Source organism: Bacillus rossius, chromosome 1 (assembly GCF_032445375.1).
Source record: "Bacillus rossius redtenbacheri isolate Brsri chromosome 1, Brsri_v3, whole genome shotgun sequence".
Lineage (NCBI taxonomy): Eukaryota > Metazoa > Arthropoda > Insecta > Phasmatodea > Bacillidae > Bacillus > Bacillus rossius.
This window is the reverse complement of record NC_086330.1, coordinates 143,703,534-143,729,083: the sequence shown is the minus strand read 5'-3', so window position 1 is coordinate 143,729,083 and position 25,550 is coordinate 143,703,534. Positions and strand designations below refer to the sequence as shown.

Here is a 25,550-nt window from a genome sequence, read left to right as displayed (position 1 = left end):
CGATCGTATACTACTTATGGGATCATATCCTTCTGATGGGATCTTATATTAATTATTTGAATATACTTTCAAATGTGCCTCTTTTTGTCGAATATTAGTCGTTTTTGTCGAATATTCGTCCAAACGTACGTTATTTTCGTTTATTGTAGTATTCAAGTATATACTGAGGACTGGTGAATGAATAGTTTAGCACCTCTTGGTCTTGTTGTAAGCATAAAGCACTTTTCAGGGATTTTTGGTCCAAAAGTATATGTAAAAGAAGCTTAGTTATTTGGTTTGTTTTCTTGTAATAGGTTTTATCCATACTGTAGGTCCGACAGTTTGAAGACTCTTATTTTTCTGCTTGAAATTTTTTTTTTTTAATACGAGGGCCATTCAATAATTAAAGAGACAAATTGAAGTAGAAATAAAACAGTTTGTAGGAAGAGTTTTGTACTTTCATGACTTTATGTTTGCATCACTTGGATGAGCTGAGAACAGCTGACGGATAAAAAAAAGTCGTATAAAGCCTCAATATTGCATTTAACAATGACGTGTCCGCTTGAAGTTTCCACATTAGTTGAACAACGTTCAGTACCTAATCATTTTTTTTTTTTTTTTACTTTCTGAAGGTGAAAAACTGGCTAAAATATTATTTAAAATGTTTTACAGTATAGTGAAAACTGTATGATTCGCGGAAATTTTGATAAGTAAGTAAAACAGTTCAAAAACGGACGAACCTCAGTGACTGATGAGCAACGTCCTGATGTCACGATGATAAATACTACTGGACTCTAGCGGGTAGAAATTAAACCATATGGTGGCAGCACCCTCTAGCTGATTATGTGTGTACTACGTGACACTAGCATTCTTAGTATCGAGTTTTACAAACAAGAGGGCAGCAGTGCCCTCCAGAAGATGATGTTTGCACTACATGACACTAGCATTCCTTGTATTGAGTACTGAAAACAAGATGGTTGAAATTGCATTATCCAATATGAGCGACCTCCTGGAGACAAAAACAATATGGCGGTTCAAAGATGGCGGATGTGAGGTCATGCTAGCTGCCGTAATATCTGACTTGGTGGTAGTGGTGGAAAGTCAGTCTGCTGGTGGCGTCCCAGGAGGAGGGACCTATCGCCATCCCCCCCTCAACGGGTTTGAACCAAGGACTCCATAAATGTGCGTTTTTTATTTAAATTTTGTTAAAATTGTAATTAAATTAAGTTTTTAGATATTTAAATTTTTTCTAGAATTTCTCCGTTATAATTTACGGATTATCAATATGGTGGCAATGTACTCATAATACAAAATGGCAGTCATGACTTTATCCTAATGTTTGAGTTCATGACTTCGGTGGCTAAGTACGGCATGTCGATTGGAAATTTAAGCTACTTTGGTTACTTTTCGTTCTTTTAAAACCAATAATATTTGCGGCATTACAGATTTCAAATTTTTTAAATTTTTTACGGTTTTTTCACTCAAAAATTGAATTTTTAAACTTTTATTTTTTTATTTTTCGGCAGAAATATTTTTCCTAAAAAACTGTAAACTTAGACGAATTTTCTGCAAATTTTGGCACCACACCACGTACTAGCACCAGAAGTAGGAAATACATTTGTATACTACTAACGCCAATTTTGCCAGTTTATTCTCTTTGTGAACCAGAAAATGTTTTCACTATTGATTTACAGAGTCAAATTTCGAGGAAATACCTTGATTCTGGCTGTTTATATTGTGCCGGAAATTGTGTATTTTGGCACGGTTTTTTTTAAATTGTTATTTTAATTTTAAATTATTTTTGGAAATTTTATTTTCTATATAATTTAGTTACAAAAGGGTGAATTACACTTTGTTAGACTGGTGTACTCTACCTAGTTAAACTTTGCGCAAGTGGACCGAAGCACCTTTTCTCAGGGACCTATCTGATATTTTGCTAGTCTTATGTAGACGTTAGCAGCCCGTATGACATTTCTCCTGCTTACAGTCACGTCCCCGGCCTGTAACATTATTTCCCTGCATGACTAAAACTGCATACAACAGCTCTGGACGAGTTGTTATCATTTCTCAGAGACGAGCTTATCATAGCTTTTACCGTCACACATACGTCTTAGGTTCTCTCCTCGAAAGTCACGTTAGGAGGCTCGTTCCAAACCTGGTTGCGTTTTTTGTACCCCCTCTCCTCGACAGCTACCCACCTTGATTCTAAGAATTTATCCCAGGACCATTGACCTGACGTGAACCTGCCAGGCGGTGGCCGTTTTCAAGGTCGATTTGCCATAAGAAAAAATATGTGCAAGGATGGACCACCCACGACATCTAGCGGCAGAAACAGTAACTTCTTCTCTTGGTGCCAGCGAGTGGAGCTAACGCCCGCGACACCTGTTGGCGATCTTGTTAACCCCCCCTTTTTTCCCTTTAGGCCGCCAGAGTGTAGCACCGGCTACACCATAAGGCCCTATGCTTCCTCCTTGCGGCCTGTAAAAGTCGATTGTATGTTGCTTTCTGTGCCTGCCGGTAGAGACCGCAGCAGTCGCCCTTCGGCGCAAACAACTGAAGTCGTTGCTACGACCACTCGGACACCTCCGAAAATTTCCTGCACAGAGCCAAACTTTCACCCTCTTTTTCCCTAGGGCCGACCACCCGTTTTAATTAGGAGCTTTGTCCACCATCGCCGGCACTTTGTACTTTGACTTCGGCTACTTACCGCGTCTTCTCGGCGTCACCTCGGTTAAGAGGCTTTTTCGCGGCAACGACGAACTCGTGGTAATAGGAAATATAGTCAGCTGTGTTAAGGGATGTGAGCCCAACTTCAATATTTCAGTAGTAGCCAGTCAGTAGTAGAAAACAAGTCAAGTTTTAGTTTTATAATGTATTAATTTTTATTTTATTTTACTAAATGTTTATTTCTGCCGTGTCATCCGCGCAATTCTCGGTCCGCGCCTTTCTGATGTCGGCGTGAGACATCTCCTGAGGCCTGGAGCTACACCCTGTTTGGTGAGTTACTTCGGTCAATTTTTCCTCCCCGAATTCCCGTTTGTTTGGCTTTTCGCGCCGACTGTGTTTGACTGTCTGGAAACAGGTCTAATTCGTTTGGAATTTGACTTGTGTTTCAGACAGGGTCCACATTTGGGCGCCGAAATTGCACCCATCATGTTGTCCAGGACCTCCAGTTTCATTTCTCTCTAAGAAGAGCTTCCTCCCGGCCAGATGTCCAACTTGAAGCCCCGGGTGATATTTAGCATATAAATTCTCCCTACCGCCAACGAAACAAATTATTTAAACGAATACCAGCGAGCAGTGCCATAGAGAACTTATCAAATAAGAAAATGTGAAATTGATACTGTAATAAGTGGATGGAAACTAACCTGCTATAAAATGTCATTTTATTATTATTAACAGTATAATATAATGTGTTTTAATAATATCGGGCAGGCCCCCCTTTAATAACTTCAATTAATTGTGAATGCTATGTCATTGTGAAACCAAAACAAAAGATTTAATTTACCTTTTTAAATAAAACAGGGAACCTATAGTCCAATCTACTTATGTAGTGTTTATTTATCATATACCTTATTCTATTAAACGATCCACTAGCTCCCAAGTTGCCTGTGTGCTGGGAGTATAAAATTGTCTTGTTCACCACCTCATGCCACCTCAGGTAATACTTGTATATTTTTTCTTTATAATTTTGCTCAGCTGCTTCCTAGGCCTTTTTTATTAAATTAAAATAATATAATTTTAGGGCACGAGGGGCGTATCAATATATGCAAAAAAACCGTACGCATGACGTTTGTGATGTTTCAAACTGGTTGGGCACAATAGCTGTGATGAGGCTCTCTTCTGAAATTATTTACGGTAAAAGATCCCTGGAGCTTTTGCCATTGGTCACAGTTACTCTAATTCAGCTTTTTATTGACGACTATTAGGGGTATTCGTTTAGGTCCCCTCCTTAAACCTGTTCGTTCCGGCGTATTCCCTCAATCGGTCCAAATGTACCACTTTAATACGTCCCCTATTTCCAATCTGAATACGGTAGATAACGTTATTAAGTAGTTTCAACATGTATGAAAAACAGAGTATATTTGAACCTTACCTGTCACAACGTGTAAAAGAAATACTGTAAAAATTCGATTCCCAACGATTTTATATTTCGTTTTTCTGCAGGCAGTCCCACCGTCTTGCAATGCCAGGTGCAAGCTTCATATTAAGACATTGTATTTTTTTTGTGCTAACATGATGTGATCTTATTTACGCAATCTATAACTATGAACATTTAATGGAAAAACTATAGAAAATTAAAAATTAATTATTTAATTCTAATAAAATGGTAATGCGCCAAATTGTGTAAGTTCGCTACATAAGGTTTCATATTGGTTCCAATCGTTCCAGGACCAATTTCTTTAGCTAAGGCAACTGCACTCTAATTTTTTTTTTGTTTTTGTTATGGAACAGAAATATTCGTGTAAACTTACAGATATTTGTAAATTTGTACATTGATATGAAAACACCACTACAAAATCGTATTCGCAGTAATACTAGGTTCGGATTCTTACCCGGGAATTTATGCTTTGTGTCGTCCCAGTACCTCCAATAGTTAGAGTTATTTGTAAACCGTTCCCTGAATAACTTTCCAGTATTAACTGCGCACATTAATAAGCACAGTTAAACTAAATAATGTTAAATTGTTGAATAAAGATTGTCATTTCCAAAGGTTTAAAAATATTTCGCTTGAATGAAACATCAATTAAAATATTAAAATATGCGTCAATTTTCGTAAGAAATACTCAGTATTATTTATAAAAACGTATTTCATACAGCCAAAAATAACCGTAGCCTTGTGATGCACAAAGTTAAAATATCTTTCTTGCAGTGTTGGAAACTATTTCTCATATTCCATGCAGCAAAAAGGTTTCGAACGTTTTTAACTCAATGCATCCAGCATTGGTGGTTCGTTTCATCAAAAATAGTTTCAGCTGAAGGTTTCGGATAATGTTTATAACTTGTTGCAATAAATTATAAAGAATATGATAGTATACTTTCTAAAAAATTTATTAGAAGTTGTACTATCATTATGTTATTTCCACCCCCCGCAGGTAATGGTTGGTTACATGAATATTTACCTAACACAAACGTTCGAGAAACTATTTAGAAAGATTAAAATAAGAACGGTTTCGATAGTGAACATACTACAAACTATTATTAATTCTTATGAAAATACGGACAGTTTTTAGAGATACCTGATCTTGGCGGGATTTCCAACGGCAATCCGAGAACTCGCACCCGAGCCAGCTTGTTCGCATTGTCAGAGCCTATGGTATGTTGCTGTTGGGAGACACTTGCGCACTCACCCCCAGGGACTGGCTGAAGCCGATGACGGCACTCTTGGTGGCCGAGTAGACGGGTATGGGGGCCACCGAAGAGAGCCCTGCGACGGACGCGATGTTGACCACGACGCCTCCCTCGCCTCCCTTGTCCTTGCCCATGAGGTCGAGCGCCAGGAGGGTGCTCCTCACCAGCGCCGTCTGCAGGCATCACACACGGGCCGATTGCGTCAACTCACCACCAAGTTTTGCACCCAGAGGAAAATAAAGAAAAAAAATACATATTACCACAGACCAATAAGGATCGCGGGCTTTAACGGCCATCGTCTGAAGTTGTTTGGCTTTGTGGGTTTATTGCAGAAACTATCTTCGGGGTAGCAGTTGCCTGCCTTGAAGATGGCAACTGTAAGTTCGACCGAAACGTCAGTGAAATTTTTGTATTCAACACAGCTAGAAACATGAAGCCATAACCTCAGGATCACACTCATGTATACTTTAAAAAAAATTATATGCAATGGGAATTATTATAATATACTATCAGGATATGAAATTATACCTTAGATATAGTTGTATATAGGCCTATAGTGTTTTACTTTTTTCACAACAGTTTATATCATTTTTATACATTTAATGGACAGCTACCAGCTTCAAACTTGGCCGGCCTATCGAAGTTGGAAAAATCTACGATGTTGGTTCTACTACGGTTTGTCTTGTTTCCATTGTTTATACCTTGTATTAAGATAGAAACTTAGCCATTTTTGACACATACCTTTAGTTGGGCAATACTTGAAGTGTAGGCGGAATCATTGATATATCACTTCTATGACGGTGTCCTAAAAGTGTGTAAATAAATATATTTAAACTCAATATATATAAAGCCCTATGTGTGAGTTTTAGTGTGATGCCTGCAAAGATCGAAACAAGTAAACTTACAAATATGGTATCTTTCCTACTTTTGTGTTACGTAAAGTCAAGTGCATTGGCAATATACCATTATTGTATGTTAAATCTATATATATATAAATGTTATGTTGGTTTGTATACGCTTCAAAAACTCAAAAAGTTCTGCACCGATCAAGCTGAAATTTTACCATTATATACAACCCGTATCAAGGATTGTTTTTATCTACTTTTCACGTCAGCAACATACTCGCGACCGCGAAAAAGTAACTGCGCCATTTTATTAATGTGTTTTCTCACCAATAAAAACAAAAAACACACATTTTCTGTTATGGAAACGTTTCTCCATGCCAAAGGATTTCTCTTAGCAATGGAAAAAACTACGTCAAATGAAGCGAGCGGGAAATGGCTATATACAATGGGAATGCTTTTATTGTGAGGTGCAATAATTAAAAAATGACTAAGCATACCGGTATGGGACTAATTATACAATATGAATGAGGTACTTTAGTGTGATCGTGTCTCGATTGAGCTGCGCCGTTATCCAAATCGTAAGTAGAGGTTATGTTATGTATGGGTCTATCACCACTTGATGTGGGATTGCATGTAGATGGTTCTAGGCTATTTATTTTTTGAACTCTTTAGACCCTATTACGGTAGGTAGCATTAACGCAAGAACAGAAATGAAGACTGATACCAAGATACAGAAGATTACAGAAACAAAAACAGATGCAATATTTCCAAAGCATCCGGTATGGGAAAAGTATTACAAAAATGTAAACTAATTGTTTGGGATGAATGCACGATGGCACATAAAAAATCGCTTGAAGCTCTTGATCGATCGTTACGAGATTTGCGTGGAAACGTTCAACCATTCGGGAATGCATTGATATTGCTCGCAGGAGATTTAAGGCAAACATTGCTTGTAATTTCTCGATCGACACCAGCAGACAAAATAAATGCTTGCCTGAAATATTCAACACTATGGCGGCACGTACGTGCATTGCAGTTGACTACGAATATGCGTGTCCAGTTGCAGAATGATCCATCAGCTGACGTATTCTCACGACAGTTACTGGAAATTGGAAACGGACAGCTGTCAGTCGATGAGACGTCTAGACGAATATCATTTCCCGATCATTTTTGTAGTTTAGTAACATCGAAAGAAGAACTGATTGAAAAAGTATTTCCTGACATTCAAATAAATCATAGAAATCACGATTGGCTCAGTGAAAGAGCTATCCTTGCCACAAAGAATAAAGATGTCTATCAACTTAATAATGTTATTCAATCCAGTATTCAAAGTGATGAAATTACATATAAGTCGATAGACACCGTTGTGGAAGCATATGAAGTAGTTAATTATCCAACTGAATTTTTAAACTCACTTGATCTGCCAAGGATACCACCACACATACTTAAATTGAAAATAGGTGTGTCCTCTTGCGGAATTTCAATCAGCCAAAACTCTGCAACGGCACGCGACTTTCAGTTAAGAAATTAATGAATAACTTAGTGGAAGCAACGATTTTAACGGGGCCTTTCAAAGGTGAAGATGTCCTCATTCCTCGAATACCCATGATCCCGACCGATACACCATTTCAATTTAAAATATTGCAATTACCAATTCGATTGGCATTTTCAATCACAATCAATAAAGCTCAAGGTCAATCTTTAGAATTATTGTGTGGTTTAGATTTAGATGCGGATTGCTTTTCACATGGACAACTGTATGTTGCGTGTTCTCGAGTCGGAAAACCAGATAGTCTTTATATCTACGCATACAGTGGAAAAACAAAAAAATATTGCACATCCACAAGTATTGCAAAATTAAACTTATATGAAATGTATTCTTTGTTTTGTTTCTCATTTCTCAACTATTCAGTCACAATGTGCCACAGCGAAGCGTGGTAGGGTACAGCTAGTATATCATACAAATGTATTCTTTCCTGCAATTAGGTATATAAATAGGAATTGTTTTGCTTTTCAATGCTTGTTGCTCAATTTCATCTTTATTTATAAACAGATTTCGATAAAATTTGGAACAGAGGTTTCCCGTAAAATAAATAAAGCTATTTATCATAACAAAATTTCATACCTAAGGGAATAAATATGTACATCAAGCAAAACACGTACATTATTTAAGTTATGCTGTTGCTGCACAAAAAGCAAAACAAATTGGCTTAAAAGATTTGGATTTCCATAAAGAACGAATTTTTGCAAGAGTTGTATTTATGTAACACACCTAACCTAACCTGACTGTTGCTTTTACAACAGCTTAAAAAATAGAAACATTTCGGCACAGTCTACTGGCGTAGGTAGATTTCGAATTAAATATTTCTCCTGAAAATGTTCTGGAATCTTTTGTAAACTTTTGTAACATTCTAAGAACTTACACTACATTCTAAATGTTCTCCAATATTCCAAACAGATCGAAAAAACATTTTTCTCATATTCAAAGCAGCGAAATGTTTCGCTTGTTTTTAACACAATGCATCCAGCATTGGTAGTTCGTTTCATCGAAACTAGTTTCAGCCAAAGGTTTCAGATAATGTTTATAATTTTTTTTTGTAATAAATTATAAAGGATATGATATTATACTTTCTAAAAAAATTTTAGAATGATTATTCTTTTTTTTTTTTGTTTGTTATTTCCACCCCCTAATTGGTTACATGAAAATTTACCTAACACAAACGTTCGAGAAACTTTTAGAAAGTTTATATAAAACTAGCTGTACCCTGCCACGTTTCGCTGTGGCACATTGTGATTGAATATTTTTTTTGTTTTTCCACTGTATGCGTAGATATAAGTAAAGACTATCTGGTTTTCCGACTTGGGAACACGCAACATACAGTTGTCCATGTAAAAAGCAATCCGCATCTAAATCTAAACCACACAATTCTAAAGATTGACCTTGAGCTTCATTGATTGTGATTGCAAATGCCAATCGAATTGGGAATTGCAATCTTTTAAATTGAAATGGTGTATCGGTCGGGATCATGGGTATTCGAGGAATGAGGACATATTCACCTTTGAAAGGCCCCGTTAAAATCGTTGCTTCCACTACGTTATTAATTAATCTCTTAACTGAAAGTCGCGTGCCGTTGCAGAGTTTTGGCTGATTAATATTCCGCAAGAGGGTAATTGGCACACATATTTTCAATTTAAGTATGTGTGGTGGTATCCCTGGCTGATCAAGTGATTTTAAAAATTCCGTAGAACATATTAATTAAATTTAAAATTTAAATAAAAGGTATAGGGTCTAAGGAGTTCAAAAAATGAATAGCCTAGAACCATCTACATGCAATCCCACATCAAGTGGTGATAGACCCATACAAAACATAACCTCTACTTACGATTGATGCAATTGTTGTTATTGGCGATAGAACATATTAATTAAATTAAAAATTTAAAAAAATGTATAGGGTCTAAGGAGTTAAAAAAATGAATAGCCTAGAACCATCTACATGCAATCCCACATCAAGTGGTGATAGACCCATACAAAACATAACGTCTACTTACGATTTGGATAACGGCGCAGCTCAATCGAGACACGATCACACTAAAGTACCTCATTCATATTGTATATATAGTCCCATACCGGTAAGCTTAGTCATTTTTTAATTATTGCACCTCACAATAAAATTATTCTCATTGTATATTGCCATTTCCCGCTCGTTTCACTTGACATAGTTTTTTCCATTGCTAAGAGAAATCCTTTGGCATGGAGAAACGTTTCCATAACAGAAAATTTGTGTTTTTTGTTTTTATTGGTGAGAAAACACATTAATAAAATGGCGCAGTTACTTTTTCGCGGTTGCGGGTATGTTGCTAACGTGAAAAGTAGATAAAAACAATCCTTGATGCGGGTTGTATATAATGGTAAAATTTCAGCTCGATCGGTGCAGAACTTTTTGAGTTTTTGAAGCGTACACAAACCAACATAACATTTTTATAGATATAGATTATAATAGCAATATATAAGATATAAGCTATAAGATAAGAATTATTTAATTTTCAAATGTATTGTACGAAATGTATTTTTTAATTTAAACGTATTTTTATCAATAGAGTCGAAAGAATATACTTTCAAATTAAATAAAGTTTTTTATTCTTTCTTGAAATATATATATATATACATATTTGTGTAAATTATAGTCGTCAAGGCACAATGGTCGAGTAGCCTGATGTGCTTGAACTTCGACAATATGGTACAGCATCGTCGAGCGTGGTCACAACTAAGTTGGGTGACCATGATATTTAGTTATAGAAACTTTTTTTTCCGACTTTTCCGGTGGATTTTCCCAAACTTTTATTTCATATAAACACTCTTCTGTTAAGATGCAATGTTCTGTAAAAATTTCAATCCAAACCATCGTATACTTTCCGAGTTTTGCGGCCAAATACATATGGAAGCTAAATTTTTATATATATAGATTAGAATGGTTTTGATAGTGAACATAGTAGAAAACTATTATTTTTTTTTTACTTCAACCCCTGATTTTTTCAACCCTTTGCAGTCATGGTTTGACTTATCAACAATTGTTTCAGACAAACGTTTTAGATAAAAATTACGAGTTTTACAAACAATTTGAACTGATTTAATGGTGTGCTTACTAAAGGGGTTATGAATAATATGTCCTTTAATACATTTTTATTGCACCCTTAGTAGGAATTGTCATACTATAGGAGTTATAGCGATTTTTATGTATTTAAAAAATCCTTCCTCACTTCTACCATTTTGGTCATATTTTGCCTATTAATGAACACGAGCAATATTTCCCATACTATATGTTATGTCTCATTTTGGTATATATATACTTTTGAGTGGAAGTTATTTTGGCGTCTATGGACTATGAAACTAATTAAATACTATATAAATGCTTTTCCGGAAGTCATACATGGAAACGGCTACAATAGTTATTCTTTCTTAGAAATCTACCTAAAAAATCTCAAATGATCAAATCTGGGTTATTCAGGGATTACAATCCATGTCAATGAATCTTAGGTCTCTCTTAAATGGTTTGTTATATCTCTGTTGATTGTGTTGAAATATGGTAACTGCTCTCTTGTAAACAGAATGCAAAACCGTTATTTTGTACTTCTTCTGTTCATACTTATTTCTTTAAGTGGGGCCAATCGTTTCTCTGATACCATATTAACTGTATAAAGAACTAGGCCTAACTGTTGTGTTTCCTTCCGTTAAAATGTCTTAGAAGTTAATTTCAGCTTTATATGGAACAATGAGAACGTTTTGAAAACCTAATGAATTATTAACCGTGCGAATAATCGCACAGTGCTCATTTTTCTTTCATTATAGCTTCATGTAATAAAAAAAGTTATCATTAATTGAGAAATAGTCATTGATTGTGATAAATTAAATAAATTAGATTACGTATGTGGTACACAGTAAAATTGGTAGAAATGAGTGTTGGTAGAAATGGGAGCTTACCTTGTATTGGTTGCACATTTTTGTGAAAAAAATGAGGTTTATTGTTATATCTCCAGCTCCCGTCATCGTAACGATATTAAATATACACCAGTTTTTAAGTATAAACATACGCTTTTAAATACTTTTTTTCTTTCAAAATCGGTCCAGTAGTTTTGGCGCGATACTCAAACAAACAGACAAACAGACAAATCTATACTAATATTATAAAGCTGAAGAGTTTGTTTGTTTGTTTGTTTGTTTTAACGCGCTAATCTCAGGAAACACTGGTCCGATTTGAAAAATGCTTTCAGTGTTGGATAGTACATTTATCGAGGAAGGCTTTAGGCTATATTATATTATCAATAACATTAGAGATCCTTACTGAAAGTCCAATTTAGAATAAAATGCGTTGGAGGGTGTTAGATACAACATTAAGTACACGTACGAAGTGAATGTTGACAATGCCGCAGGCGCAAATAAGTTTATTTCCAATTGCCTATTAACATTGTTGCCACGCACTAGATGCCTTATCATTCTTAATTTTCCCATACAAGTAAAAAACACCCGTGTGATACTAACAACGAAGCAATCAGTACCCTCATAAGAGCTTAATTAGTATTTAAATACTTTTTTATCACTTTAAATCGCAAACCTAAACTATTGTTTTTTTTCTCCTCTCTCTGTGTTTAATTTGTTTGTTTTTTTTGCCCTTTTTTCCAAGTATATATATTTTACAGACTTGAAACTTCACAGTAATGTTCCTTATGTTACACAGGATGACATTTTCCGAAAATTATATCCCATGGGTGGTTAAAACCAGGAAACAGTGGGTACTTTGTCTGCATGAGAACAGGATTTCGCATTGTTCATGCCTTCTGCGTCTCCATGGCAACGGGCATCGCGCGGCAGTGACGTATCCACAAGGAGGGGCATGTATAATGAGCAGCGCAAGAGTGATCTGCCTGTAGACTGCCGTAGCGAAGTACGGGTACATCAGTTGTACGTTGCGTGCACGAGTCGGGAAACCACCGGTGCTATTCATTTTCTCTCCGGTACATTATACAGCATTGTAATAAATTTTCACTGAATTTTTTTTTTATTTAACATTACTGTAAATGGGAGATGTGGCTTAATTTTTTTTCCATTAGTATAGCCGTGCGAAGCCGGGTTGGGCAGCTAGTATTCAATAAAAATATTAAAAAAACAATAAAAAACTTGTAAAAATATAAAAAAATATTTTAAACTATTTTAATTTCAATTATAAAAAAATTTCCATACAATGATACCCAATATATATATAGGTTAACTGCGTGTTTTTTTTGTTGCTAAAATTGATAAATATATTTAGTTCTTATTGTATTAATATATATGATGATAGTTTTAAATAATGCACCTACGTCCTTTCCGAAAAAAGTGTTTATAAGCTTTAGAGAAGTTTGTACCATATGGTAGGCAATATATTTTTATTAATGAGTATGTTTAAAAAATAATTTCTTTGTAAGTACGGTTTTTTTCATTCATAGAAAAAAAATATTTCAAATATTGTTGGTCCTATAATATAAATAAGCCTTCGAGCTAAGATAAAATATAGTATTTTAGGTTTAATGTTAATAAAAATATTTTGGGTAAGTAAAAGTATAGAGCAAATGTTAAACTGATAATTCTTAGAAATATTTTATATCGTTTCAAAAATTATGTAGACTTTTTTTACTTGGTTAAACCATTGTAACTGTAAGATCTCGTGATGAGAAAGAAATTATTTCCTATTACTTTTCTCCGAACTACTTCAGGTGAACAGGTTTATGTGAACATGTTTGCAAACGTGAAAGTTTATTTAGTGTGTTCAACTCCAAAAACCGATTTTATACTGTCATCGAATGAACATGTTGTGGATCCTATTTATATGAACAACTGTACCTATGCAAGAAAAGTACCGCCAGCATCAGTTTTTAAAAAGAAAAAAAATATTTACCTGTCTGTTTTGTTTTTGTTGCAGTCGGTAAACTATTACACTAACTTTTGCCAGGGGCATTCTCCATCTTGCATTTTTCGCAAAGGACTGTTCATACTCTTAACACTCACACTCAGCAGCCAACCAGAGAGGCTTGTGCAGAAGTATCGTTCTTTAACTACTTTTGCCAACCAACCTGTGTAAGCTGGATGAGAAATGGCCTCGAAGAAAACATGTTCAGACAGCGTGTAATAGCACGCAAAAGTTGAACATGTTTAACAGAAGCACTAGTTCAGTGCAGCGGCGTAGGAACCGGGGGGTCGGGGGGGGGGGGGGAACAAGGGGACTGTCCCCACCAACTTTCTAGACCATGATATTTTTATTTTATAATATTATTCTGCCCAACTTTATTTGTAATTTCTTCACTCATCAAATTTTATCTTAAGGAAACAATAATTTTAATATCGATGTATCCAATGTTTAGATACAAAAACTGCTTAAAAAGCGCTATTTTGCACTTTTAAAATCAAAAATTTTCCTGTGGAGGACCCCCGGACCCCCCGTCTTAGTAAGAGGGGAATGGGTTTACATGACATCAAAATCATTATTTGTCCCCCCCCCCCGCCCCCCCATCTTTATGAACACAGCTACGCCAATGGTCCAGAGTGTCGTCGCGGCCAGCGCCGGAGACGGGCGACGGGCACTCACGAGGTTGACGCTGATCTCCAGCTCCCACGCGCAGCCGCGCAGCAGCCCGGCGTTGTTCACCACCACGTGGATCCGCCCGAAGACCCGCAGCGTCTGCGTGAAGGCAGCTGCGCCGAGAATAACAACTGAATACAAGTTGTTTTAATTCATTTTTACATTTTTTTATCAAATTCTGTATGCATGACTGGGGTTCATTCCAAGAAACACGACGTTCCAGAAATTAAAAAAAAAGTAACACAAATTTAAAGGTTGATCATCATTCCTCTCAATCCAAAATTTGGAAAGAAATTTTTTTTTTGTAACTAGGCCTATGTCTGTAATTGTGGTTATTTACATTGTTTTGCGGTAGATTAAATTGTTTTAAGCTTAGAGTTTATTTAGTGATAGTTTTTTTCTATTATAATACACATATACTGTAGTAAATTTAAGTTTTATTATTTTAATAGTTTTTTCTTCTTATTTATTAAATTCATGTGTATCAGAAAATACTATTTTTTTCAATATAGAACTAGACCAACATGTAAAAAGTTCAATTAAATGTTTTTCTACTATTAATAATGTATTTTCTATTAGAAACTTCAATGTGAGGAAGTATACTTAATTGATTCTTTTCCAAACTGTTCGCTAAGTTTACTTACATGTTGGCTTTTTATTAATAAAAGTAATTAAATGTTTATTCCTGTGGTTAAGTGTAAGACAATGCGCTCAGCGCTTTAATTTCGCCTCAGTATAAAATAAGACGAGTGATTAAATATGTAACCTGGGTCGCACAGTCACAGTTAAGAATGATATTTTAATTGTTCCAAACATGCTGTAAAAATGAATGCGAATAATAATTACTCCAAATGCTATTAACGAGTCTCTCTCGTTCCGCGACACCTTCCTTTTACTTAGCACTTGTTCTGAACTAGGAAACAAATAAATAAGTGGAAGCATAAACATTAATGTGTTATCATGAATTTTACTTTAAAGAAAAGGATTTTATGATTCGTTTTCGCAACGTTTTATTACTTACCTTCCAAGTGCTCTTTGTTGGTGACATCGCAATGTATAAAAATGGCAGCGTCTGCTCGGAATTTTTCGTTCAGTTTCTTAACTGCCGCTGTGCCGGCGGTCTGATTGACGTCCAAAACAGCAGCATGCTGGAAACAAACATCACCGTCGTTGAGAACAGTGGCCTTCACTGTGTCCATAAGAACAACATTGATAGTTGAGTTGAACTACACTGTACCGCGAGTAGATTGTCAACTATACAAAGTTGTCAATTACTGATTTATTTTTATGCACCTTCATTATTTTCACATTGCATTCACTCCTCTCAGTGTTATAAACTGTGTCAAAAAAAAGTGATAAGAGTCTTTCAGTACCATCCAATGAAGTGTAAACATCTAAACACGGTAACAAGCAAATTCAAAGGTTCTCATGTTTCAAATACGCTTATAATACGAGGCTTCGGACACGAAATTTAACGTGGTATTATTTAAAATAATGACAAGCGTGATAATTATACGCAATTTCTGGACGCAAATCACACGTAGTTTCCGCACCCGCCGCTAGAATTTGCTGCTGAGCAGCTACGTTAACTATCGAATGATACGATTCGCAGACACAATTTTTAAACTTTATAATGAAACTTCTCGGATAAAAGTGAAAAAAGTCCTGAAAAAAATTCTAAATCCCGGTTTTGGATCTGATTTTCGACAAGGATTTTTATTTAAATTCTGCACGTATTGTTGGAACTCATTAAACAGATAATACTTTAAAGTTTCTCTTTGGCTTTGTGAACTTTGGTTTGCACTATCCGCCACAGATGGAATCACCGTGGTTGTTACACTTCTCCGTTTCTTGACTTCCGAAATTCGCGAAATTGCTCCCACTAAATGACGTATCCCGAGAATTAAGCTGTTACACGTCAAAAAATGCTAATATTCTTTCTTTTTTTTGGTACAGTAACGCGCACAAGCTAAAGGAAAAAATCATAATAAAAACTGCAGGGCAATATCTCGCATTCGATAATTCTAAGTAATCAAATATTTTATCATTTATTTTTGAAAAACTTTCTCCTTAATTCATAGCCTCTGTCACATTGTCAAATTTTCGTCTCCATCTATATTTGACTACAAATATTGGTGGGGAGAGACAATATTAGACATAATATGGCTTCCCATTGCTTCTAACAAATAAAGATGGACAGATAACCTCAAATATTATTTTTAATATTGTCATGCTGTCAAAGTTTAATATTGGACTGAGTTAGCTCAAACGTTCCACCTTTTGTCTTTTTTTCTTCAAAATTATATAAGTAATGCGTCACATTACTTGATTGAAAATTTTTAAAAGTTATGAATTTTAAGTATTTTTAAAAAATACTAAATTATAATTTTTAATCACAAAATATTCATTAAATAATACAATGCATATTCTGTCATTAAAAGTTAAAGAAAAAATTATTTGTTATTTACAAATAAATAATTTACTGGCGACATACATTAAGGAATTATTTTATTTTCATAACACATTTAAATTCATCTGTTTCATACCCGATTTTAATGATTCGTTGAGATGTAACGTTTACCATTCCCGTTTTCGGTAAGCAGGATTCTGATTAGCTGATAATGTCAAACGTTCAACAAACTATAGAACCTCCATTCGTAAATAGTTTTATGGAAATTAAACTAAGTTAACAATCTTGGCTGTGCTAGAGACGTTTTCTGCGTCGTCATGAACCGCCAACATAATGACCAAACTTTATTGGAAGGTGTTGAAAGGGGAAGTTTAACAGAGTTATAGGGCCTTGTTGATGACAGTGGTTGGCTAGGAAAAAAGTACTATCCGCTATGAAATGATTGGCGTTGCGTATGAAATTAATTTTTAATAATATTATACCTCATGTGACTCATCCAAGATGAATATTAATCACTCCACTATGTTCTTTTTTTCATCCCTTGCAATAAAGTATGGTAGTATATAAATAAATATATATATATTACTTGTACGTACTACTGTTGGAATAATACAAAATTATTAGTTATGCAATATATTACAAAGTTGAAGTTAACCATAGTGATTTTTTTAAAACTTATTATTTATATCCCCTGGGTAAGAGGTGTAGACCCAACAATTGCACAGGCTAACAATAGTTTTGGTGCAGGGGTATTTGGAGCTAAATTCATTTGAATTTGGTGCCCTGAATTCAAATATAGCATTAGTTTTTGCCTAGGAGGTCAAAATTACAAGATATAACGTTTTAGTAAAATTTATGTTTTATGTTATTTTAGGTTAAATCCATGAATAAAGTCTAAAAGTTAAAATGAAATTCTCATTATTAAATTACACAAATATTATATTATACAAATATCATTATATTTTACAAGTATTATTAGTATATAATAACGTTATTATATATACAAAAATAGTACCAAGTCATCGATGGAACCAACTAGTCACTCAACACTTCGGAAGCTTCTTTTTCGTGAACTTCTTGAATATATCTTGGAACAGTCCATTTTTAACTCCAGCAATAATCTGCCATCATGTGCGTGTACCGTCTTCCTTGATAGCGGTCCTCCATAATTGTAATATCTTGATGAAATCTTTCACCTTGCTCCTCATTGCTGTCCCATAAACTTTCAGGAAAACGGTCTAGGTGGCTGTGTAAATAGTGTGCCTTAATACTTATGTAGCATCCAAAAGATATAAAATTTTTAAGCCTATCGTTTACCAGTTCAACATGGTCTTCTGCTTTTGTTTGGCCTAGAAAATTTTCGAAAACTGCAACAAATTAAGTCCAGTATTTTCGCTCAGCCTCATTCTTATTTCTGGGCCGTTAAATATTCCTGCTTTAATTTTTTACTTCAATCTGTAAGCCAATAATTCAGAAGCTTCTTTTGACAGGAAAAGATCTCTGACGAGGTCATTTCACTCATCATGGTTGAAACGTTTAGGAATTGTTGACATCCCCTCATAATCACTATCACCTTCATTAGTGTCAGAAGGGTGGTTATAGGGACAACACTCGTCCTCAGAAAGCTCTGGAAGCTGGTGGAATGCTGGGTTTGGTACTTCCTCTGAGTGAGGGACCGGGCATCTTGCAGAGACTAAATCAGGATAAGTCCACTTGCTACGGTTGTTTCGATTGATTCCAGTAATATTTACTAGACAGATATAACAGTCATCGATGTGTTTTTTTGGGTTCTCTCCAAACCATCGGTACGCCGAATTTCAAACTTTTCTTTCCCCGTTAGTCCACTGGCGTAAATGTTCTGTACAAGTTTTACAAACCTGATGTGGTGCCCAGGATTTATCCTGATCACCGAGCTTAACACTAAAGTATCCATGATAAGCTATCTTCACAAGGTCACTAACAGTCTTTCTTTTATCTTTTAATGTGTATTCTCCGCATATGTAGCAAAACACATCAGGATGATTTCCACAACTTCTTCCACTGGAACTCATTTTTTTTCAACTTCGATCCATCCTTCACGGCTAAAACTCACAAACTGACCTCAATTTTATTTGAAGCGTTGAAATGAAGGATGGGATTCCCATCCTGGGGTACCCGTGTGACGAAGTGGCTTGAGTCAAGCAGGCGGTTTTACGTTTTTCCACACTTATCTCAAAAAGTAGAGCTGATAGAATAAAACTAATTTGATATTTAGATTCAGCGCCCCATGTACATCTAAAATCAGTTCCAATATCCTAGGCACCAAAAAAAATTTCTTGTTGGTCTGTGTAATTGATATCTTTAATCTTGTACGAAATGAATATTAATTTATTTTGCCATTTTGGATAAATTTGGGGGCTTTGACACCCCTCACCCAGAAGTGTCGAAGTGCCTCGGGAGTACATCAAAAGGAAAGTCCTACATAGATTTTTTCGTGGTCCCGAATAATATGGGTTTTTGATCTTCCCCCACCCAACTATGAAGGGGGGAAAATATTTATCCTGTCTTATGTTTATGATATAAACAATGTACATAAGTTACAAGGCCATAAGCACTTAATGTCCCCAATCGTCGAAAAATATTTTAAGTTGTCGAAATTAAAAACATACCCCGCGGGTCAAGCTGTCTCTTTGAAAGAGGAGAGGGGGTGAGAAAGGAGGTGGAAATAGGGGGGGGGGGATATGGGGAGTAAAGATGTTAGATGTGTTACAGCTTGGATGTTAACATCGGTCCAGCCTTTTTTTTTTTTTACAGCCACAAATTTTTATCTCTTATGTCGAAAACTTCCGTTCATTATTAATGAAATATAAATAAGACGAACGAAACATTGACTCATTTTACATTCTTAGAAAATATATTAGCACGTGCTTTCAACTCTTACAAAAAAATTTCAGTTAATATACCTAAGATACAGATCTCGGACACATACAATGTTAGAACCAAAATGGCGTCTTTCAGTTCTTACGCGGAATAATGAGCTGTCAGGAGATGGAATGTTGTGACGTAGTTTAAGTCACTGTTCACCTCACCTTAGCTATGTTACAACCTTGAGAAATTGGTGCTTGAGCACGTCTGATGATTATTAAGTAGGAATTTGACGTTCCGATGTTAAATTGTCACATCCATGAAATAAATTTCTTTAAAACGGTTTTTATATTTCTTCAGTACAAACACTATCCTTCAACCATTGTTTAGCGCAGACCAATAGCTGAACAAAGAACTGCACTCATTCGACATTGTAGCGGTTCTCCTAAACTTGACTCACGTCTGGGTGTTGGCATCAACTTTCAGGCCTTTGCTACCAATTCATGACGTCATTATCATGCCCAGCCCCAGGGACACTATGCAGTCACAACATTATGCTGAATATTTTACATGAGATTTTCAATAAGAATTAAGTCACTGAATGAAAGAGTAAACTTTTTTTTTGCTTACATCTTACCTTCAAACCATTCTCCAGCATTACTTTCACGTACTCCAAGCCAATGCCAATAGCGGCACCCGTCACTAAGGCAACTTTTCCTTGAAGATCCATTGAAGCTTATGAGTATGTCCTATAGTGAACACAAGACCCGATTTTTTTTAAGTGAGCGAGTCTTACATTACTCGTCAGTGATGTGTAATCATCTAACATCGCTAACGAGAAAATTAACGTATTCTCATGTTACAAATAGCCTACACTTAAAATACGAAACTCGGACACAAAATAAAACATAGAATTCTTTGAAATAATACAGAACGTGATAAATACACGAAAAGTATTCATTTTAGGGAACATCGGTATAAAATTTTTCCTTTTCTAAAACCTAACTTTAATTCTGTTTAGAAAAATGGTACTGTTGATTTCTCAGGGCCAGCTGAGATCAGGAGTACCGAACTCGTCGTCTCAACGCTGAATATTTGACATTTCCACCATACCGGAATTATCATTGCATGCGTTTTTTAGGTTATAATTATTTATTTGCGCGGGGGGTGAAATTTTAGTATGCACCAGAAATGCAATGAAATAAGCGTGTATTACACAACAGAAATTCAATAGGTGAATAACAGAAACTTGTTTAGCCACGAGCCGAATTCGTCAAAATGGCGGACTCACAACTAAGCGTATTGGTGTGCCAAATTATTTTTAATGGCAATGAAACTATCCTGAAATATATTTTGAACACAATAATAGTCACAAGCAAATATAATAACAACTTTAATAATACCTATAACTTATTAACCAGGAAAATTTTATTGAGACGAGCATGACGTCAAAGATATTTAACATTTTGTTGGTTCTCTAAAGCATTACGAACGTGGCGCTATCTTTTAGGTATTTTACTAAATAATTAACCTGAAACAATTTTAAAATACATATTATATCAATAATAATAAATGTTTGTATATTTGTTTTTGCTAAAATGCCTGAAATCAGTTTGTAAATACTTCCTACGACAAACCTTAACCTTAATAAGCCAATTTAACAATATTATATTATAATGTTATTAACAAAACATAAAAGTACTTATCCAGTGACGAGCTTTGAACCATGTTCATTCAGGTTTGATATGTACTATATTTTTTATGAAAGTGACTACATACGGTTTTATGTTGCTACACGTGGGTCCGCCATCTTTGTGTCACATTTCCGTTTTCCGTTCCATTTTCACGCAATGACTCCTACCAAATGCCGTATACCGAGAGATAAGCTGGTTACATATCAAAAAGTGTTAAAACTAAGTTTTATCACAAAATAGCAGTAGACACCTGTCTAATCCACTTTATTATTTGTTGACAGCCTAGATTGCAAATGTTTGTATGGTTTATGGTCCATTACCGTTGGATCACAAGTTATTCGACACGCCCTGAAGGACTAGAAACTATTGGCAAACTTCTCTAAAAAAATCTGAGAGGAGCTGTGATTTTACAGCAATCGTATGACATCGACTTGACTACCCACGTGGTTATGGATTATAGTATGACATCAGAAAATAACGAGAAATTTGCAGGTCTCTTGCTAAAATATATGTTGCAAAGAACCATTTGGCAACCTCTGTGCAAATATATTTATTAATTGATGTTATTCTTCTTTAGGCTTGTTATGAAAAAAATAATAGTGAATTTTTACGATGCACGCGCACCATACAACGAATTTTTCGCAGGATGAAAAAAAAAGTTACATATACAAAAATTAAATATGTTCTTAAAAATCAAATACTTCAGTGATTGAAATTGAATAATGGTCTTTATATTTAGAAACATTTATTTATTGTAAATATTAGTCATAGAAATTGCGTTTATAAACTTTTTAAGGTGTATTTATATAAGTCAGGATATGTTCCCATATGTATAATTTATTTAAATTAGAAATTATTTCAGTATTATTGAATAAATAATGAAAATTAATATATTAGAATAAACATTCAATTTATTTTATTTCATTATTAATTAAAATTTATTTCAATTATTTTACAAAATTAAATATTTACTTTATTCACTATTTCATATTAATATTGAATACTGAGTATTTATTTAAAATTTTAAATTTGATTTAATTAATACTTTACCAACCGTATTATTTTGTAATATTATTCTAGTATTTTTATTATTTTATTTCTATTCATTATTTGCATGCAAAATTAAAGTAAGTATTTTTACTACGCCAAGTAAGTATAATTTCTAATGCACTTACATATTATTTTATTTTATATTTTTGCGAAGTTTAAGCAAACTACCTTGTCTTACATTTAGTAACATAAACATATACAAAGTAGGTACACGTAAAATTATATAAAAAATTGGTTGTCTGTAAAGTCGGTTTACGGACGATAGTTTAACGTGACAACGTCATAACAATACATTGATGAAATGATTAGATACTTTTATGAATAAAATTGAATCATTTTTATTAAATTATCACGATTTTTTATTGATGCAAAGAAGGAGTGAAATGAAATCTACAATTTAATTGATAAATTTACTTTTATTTTCACTCATTAATTCAAATATGTTTAATACTTGAACGAAGAGATTATTTTAACTATAACTTTTATACATGTTTGCTATTTAACTTCTTCAAATCTGTGTTATTCTGTTAAGGATAGGACTATGATAGAAAAAGTAGGAAACGAATGGGAGTGTTTCAAGGATAATGTGAAGGAAAATGGCTTACCATACACCAAGATGCAGTCAAAAAAAATATATTTGCGCCACGGACTCTGCAGAAATGCTAGGAGGAACGAGTTAGCAAAGAGCAAAGAAAATGTTACATTGAAATGAATGAAAACAGAATTACGCCATGGACACGGTCGCAATGCTAGGAGGTTCAGGTTAGCAAAGAGCAATATAAAATGAGCGTAACGGGACACAGCGAAACGGGACAATGTGCGTAACGGGACATTTTTTCGTGCGTGAAGCCGGCGTCATTGATTATTAGACGTTGTCACGTCAAAAATTATAACTTCAATAAAAGTACATAACTTACAAATACAGTGAAATACAAACTAAGTAAATCATTACTAAAAAGAAACAAAATAAATAAATAAACATATTAGATACAAAATGTGATTTTACATATAAGAAATAAAAATGGAATTATAAAATTTTAATAAATTAATTAAGTTAAATCTGTCTAATACTATAATTTCAACTACAAAAATTATTTCGTGGTAGTTCATTTCATAACACCTAACAGCAATATAACTATTCTAAAAATACATATAAATTTAATATTAATGAGTCACACAAATTCACACACATGCACCCATATCCAGTCACCCAATACTGATAGCACAGCTAAACATGAGCATCGGAGTTAATAAAGTACCTGAATCATTATTATTCTTAAATATCGAAAGGGAATTTTGAAGTCTGGTTGACTGAGATATAATAAAGTTAATTTCCCATTGCATACTACCAATTTTAAAACCGTTAGAAACTTTATCACATAGAAATAAAAGTGTGACAGCAATGCATGTAATTTAAATTTGTAAAGGTCGAAACACAACTGTGAAGCTAAGCATATGGTGTTCGACATGTATGTGACCTTGTGCGTTTATAACTTATTTTAAAGTGGTAAGGTCGAAATATACCTCAGGTGGTCCGCACATCAACTTGACTCGGTTAACTAACTGAAAAGTAAATTTAACAACTTAGTTTCGTAAATTTTAATAAACTCGGACCTTTTATTCCAGAATATTATTCTGGAATATGTCAAATCTAAGTATACATTTAGCGACAGAGTACTCCGAAATAAAGAAAACAAAATCCCATGGTATTATTTTATCATTTATTATATTAGCTACGTGCCATTTTGTTACGGGACTTGAATTACCGTGAAAATCCATGCTTCGGAAAACGCGCAAGTCAACTTACCTTTGCTAAACTCAAAATGACTGGTCGATGTGCCCTTCGTACAGAGATGTAAACACTGTATGTTGTTCTGTGTTTAAACAAACTTGTTTACGATACCGTCCCTAAGCTTATCTAGAGATAACCGAAACGCACTTTTACCCCGACAATCCTCCAAACCGAATCCATGCGAGTCTTATCAGTAAGATACGACAGTAAGAAAATCTTGGTAATGATTATATAATACAGAAAATAAATGCTGTTTCATGTGAGTGAATTGAGTTTTGTGTTAATGCTACACGCTGAAATTCAAACGAGCATATATGTTGAAGTAAAATTATTAAATATTATCAAGATTCGGTTTTATGCGTTTGGTGTGAGTCAGTCATTTTTTGTTTTATTGGCAGTGTTAATCTGCTTCTTTTTTTTACATATACGAATAATAGTAAAGCAATGTCAGAGACGGAGATATTTGGTTCGTTTTCATAGCAAGAAAATAACAAAAAAAAGTTTATTCTTTTTTTACTGCTGGTTTTCAAACACTGTTTTGTATGATGTTAGAAAATCATAATGTGTAAATGTATATAAAATACTTTTTAAATTTTTATCCCTTTAGTTTTTGTCGTGTTCATAAATTTAACAAAGAAATAATGCTACCTGAACTCTAAATCCCTATTCCAAATATAAATGATGACCTTCAGTTCGCTCATAGAAATAAATCAAAGCAACATATGATTCTACTGTAGCAATACAAAATAGTTATAGTAAAAACGCTGATAAAAATTTGTATGCACTGGTACCTCTAGCGTTAAAACATTTTGTATGTCTGTATGTACGAAATGATTAAACTTAAAACCTGTTGATGCTGCTGATTTAAATTTCAAAGAAGTTTTATGTTGTAATACCTGGATTTTATTCTTTATCTCATAATGGTTTTTCAAACGATTCCGAATTTATCATGGTAATTCCAAACTAAAATCTAAAAACAAATATTATTAATTTTGTTTTGAATTTTCAGTTATAATATAATGTGAGAAATAAATTTCATGCAATAAACAAATAATTGCGATTGATTTATGAGTTTTATAAATAAATACCATGAAAATATTTTCTAACACTCTGGATTTTTAAGTTGTTTTTAATATTAGTTTAAATTTGCTCAAAATTATTTTAAATTATATTAAAAAATTTATTTCAATTTTAAATGGAATTAATTTGAGTGTAAGTAGGTAAATGATCAAGTATACGCAGCTCGTTCTCAAGTAGTAATTCCACTAAGTTTATTTTTCAGAAAGCATTAAATTTGGCTTTAATTAGGTGTACATACTAATGAACAATAATCGACCAACTCATAACTTAAATAAATTGTTTGCAGATACCTACCTGACTCGCGAAAATAGCTGCGGGCAGAAATTGTATCCTATAAATTAAAATTATTCATATATTTTCATTTGTACCCCATCTTGATAATCCGTAATTATT

The 25,550-nt window shown here is 34.2% G+C and overlaps 1 protein-coding gene across 1 annotated transcript in view; it reads right to left on the bottom strand.

Moving 5' to 3' along the window:
• Positions 1–24,172, bottom strand: part of LOC134529544 (15-hydroxyprostaglandin dehydrogenase [NAD(+)]-like) — a 38,564-nt gene extending 14,392 nt beyond the window's left edge. Inside the window, exons 1-5 of the mRNA XM_063363751.1 lie at positions 24,093–24,172; positions 20,179–20,290; positions 15,309–15,435; positions 14,294–14,400; positions 5,331–5,504 (exon numbers count right to left, since the gene is read on the bottom strand). Of these exons, the coding sequence (XP_063219821.1) occupies positions 5,331–5,504; positions 14,294–14,400; positions 15,309–15,435; positions 20,179–20,271 (501 nt within the window). The 5' untranslated portion in view covers positions 20,272–20,290; positions 24,093–24,172. The remainder of the gene's footprint in view (positions 1–5,330; positions 5,505–14,293; positions 14,401–15,308; positions 15,436–20,178; positions 20,291–24,092) is intronic.
• Positions 24,173–25,550: the final 1,378 nt, after the last annotated feature.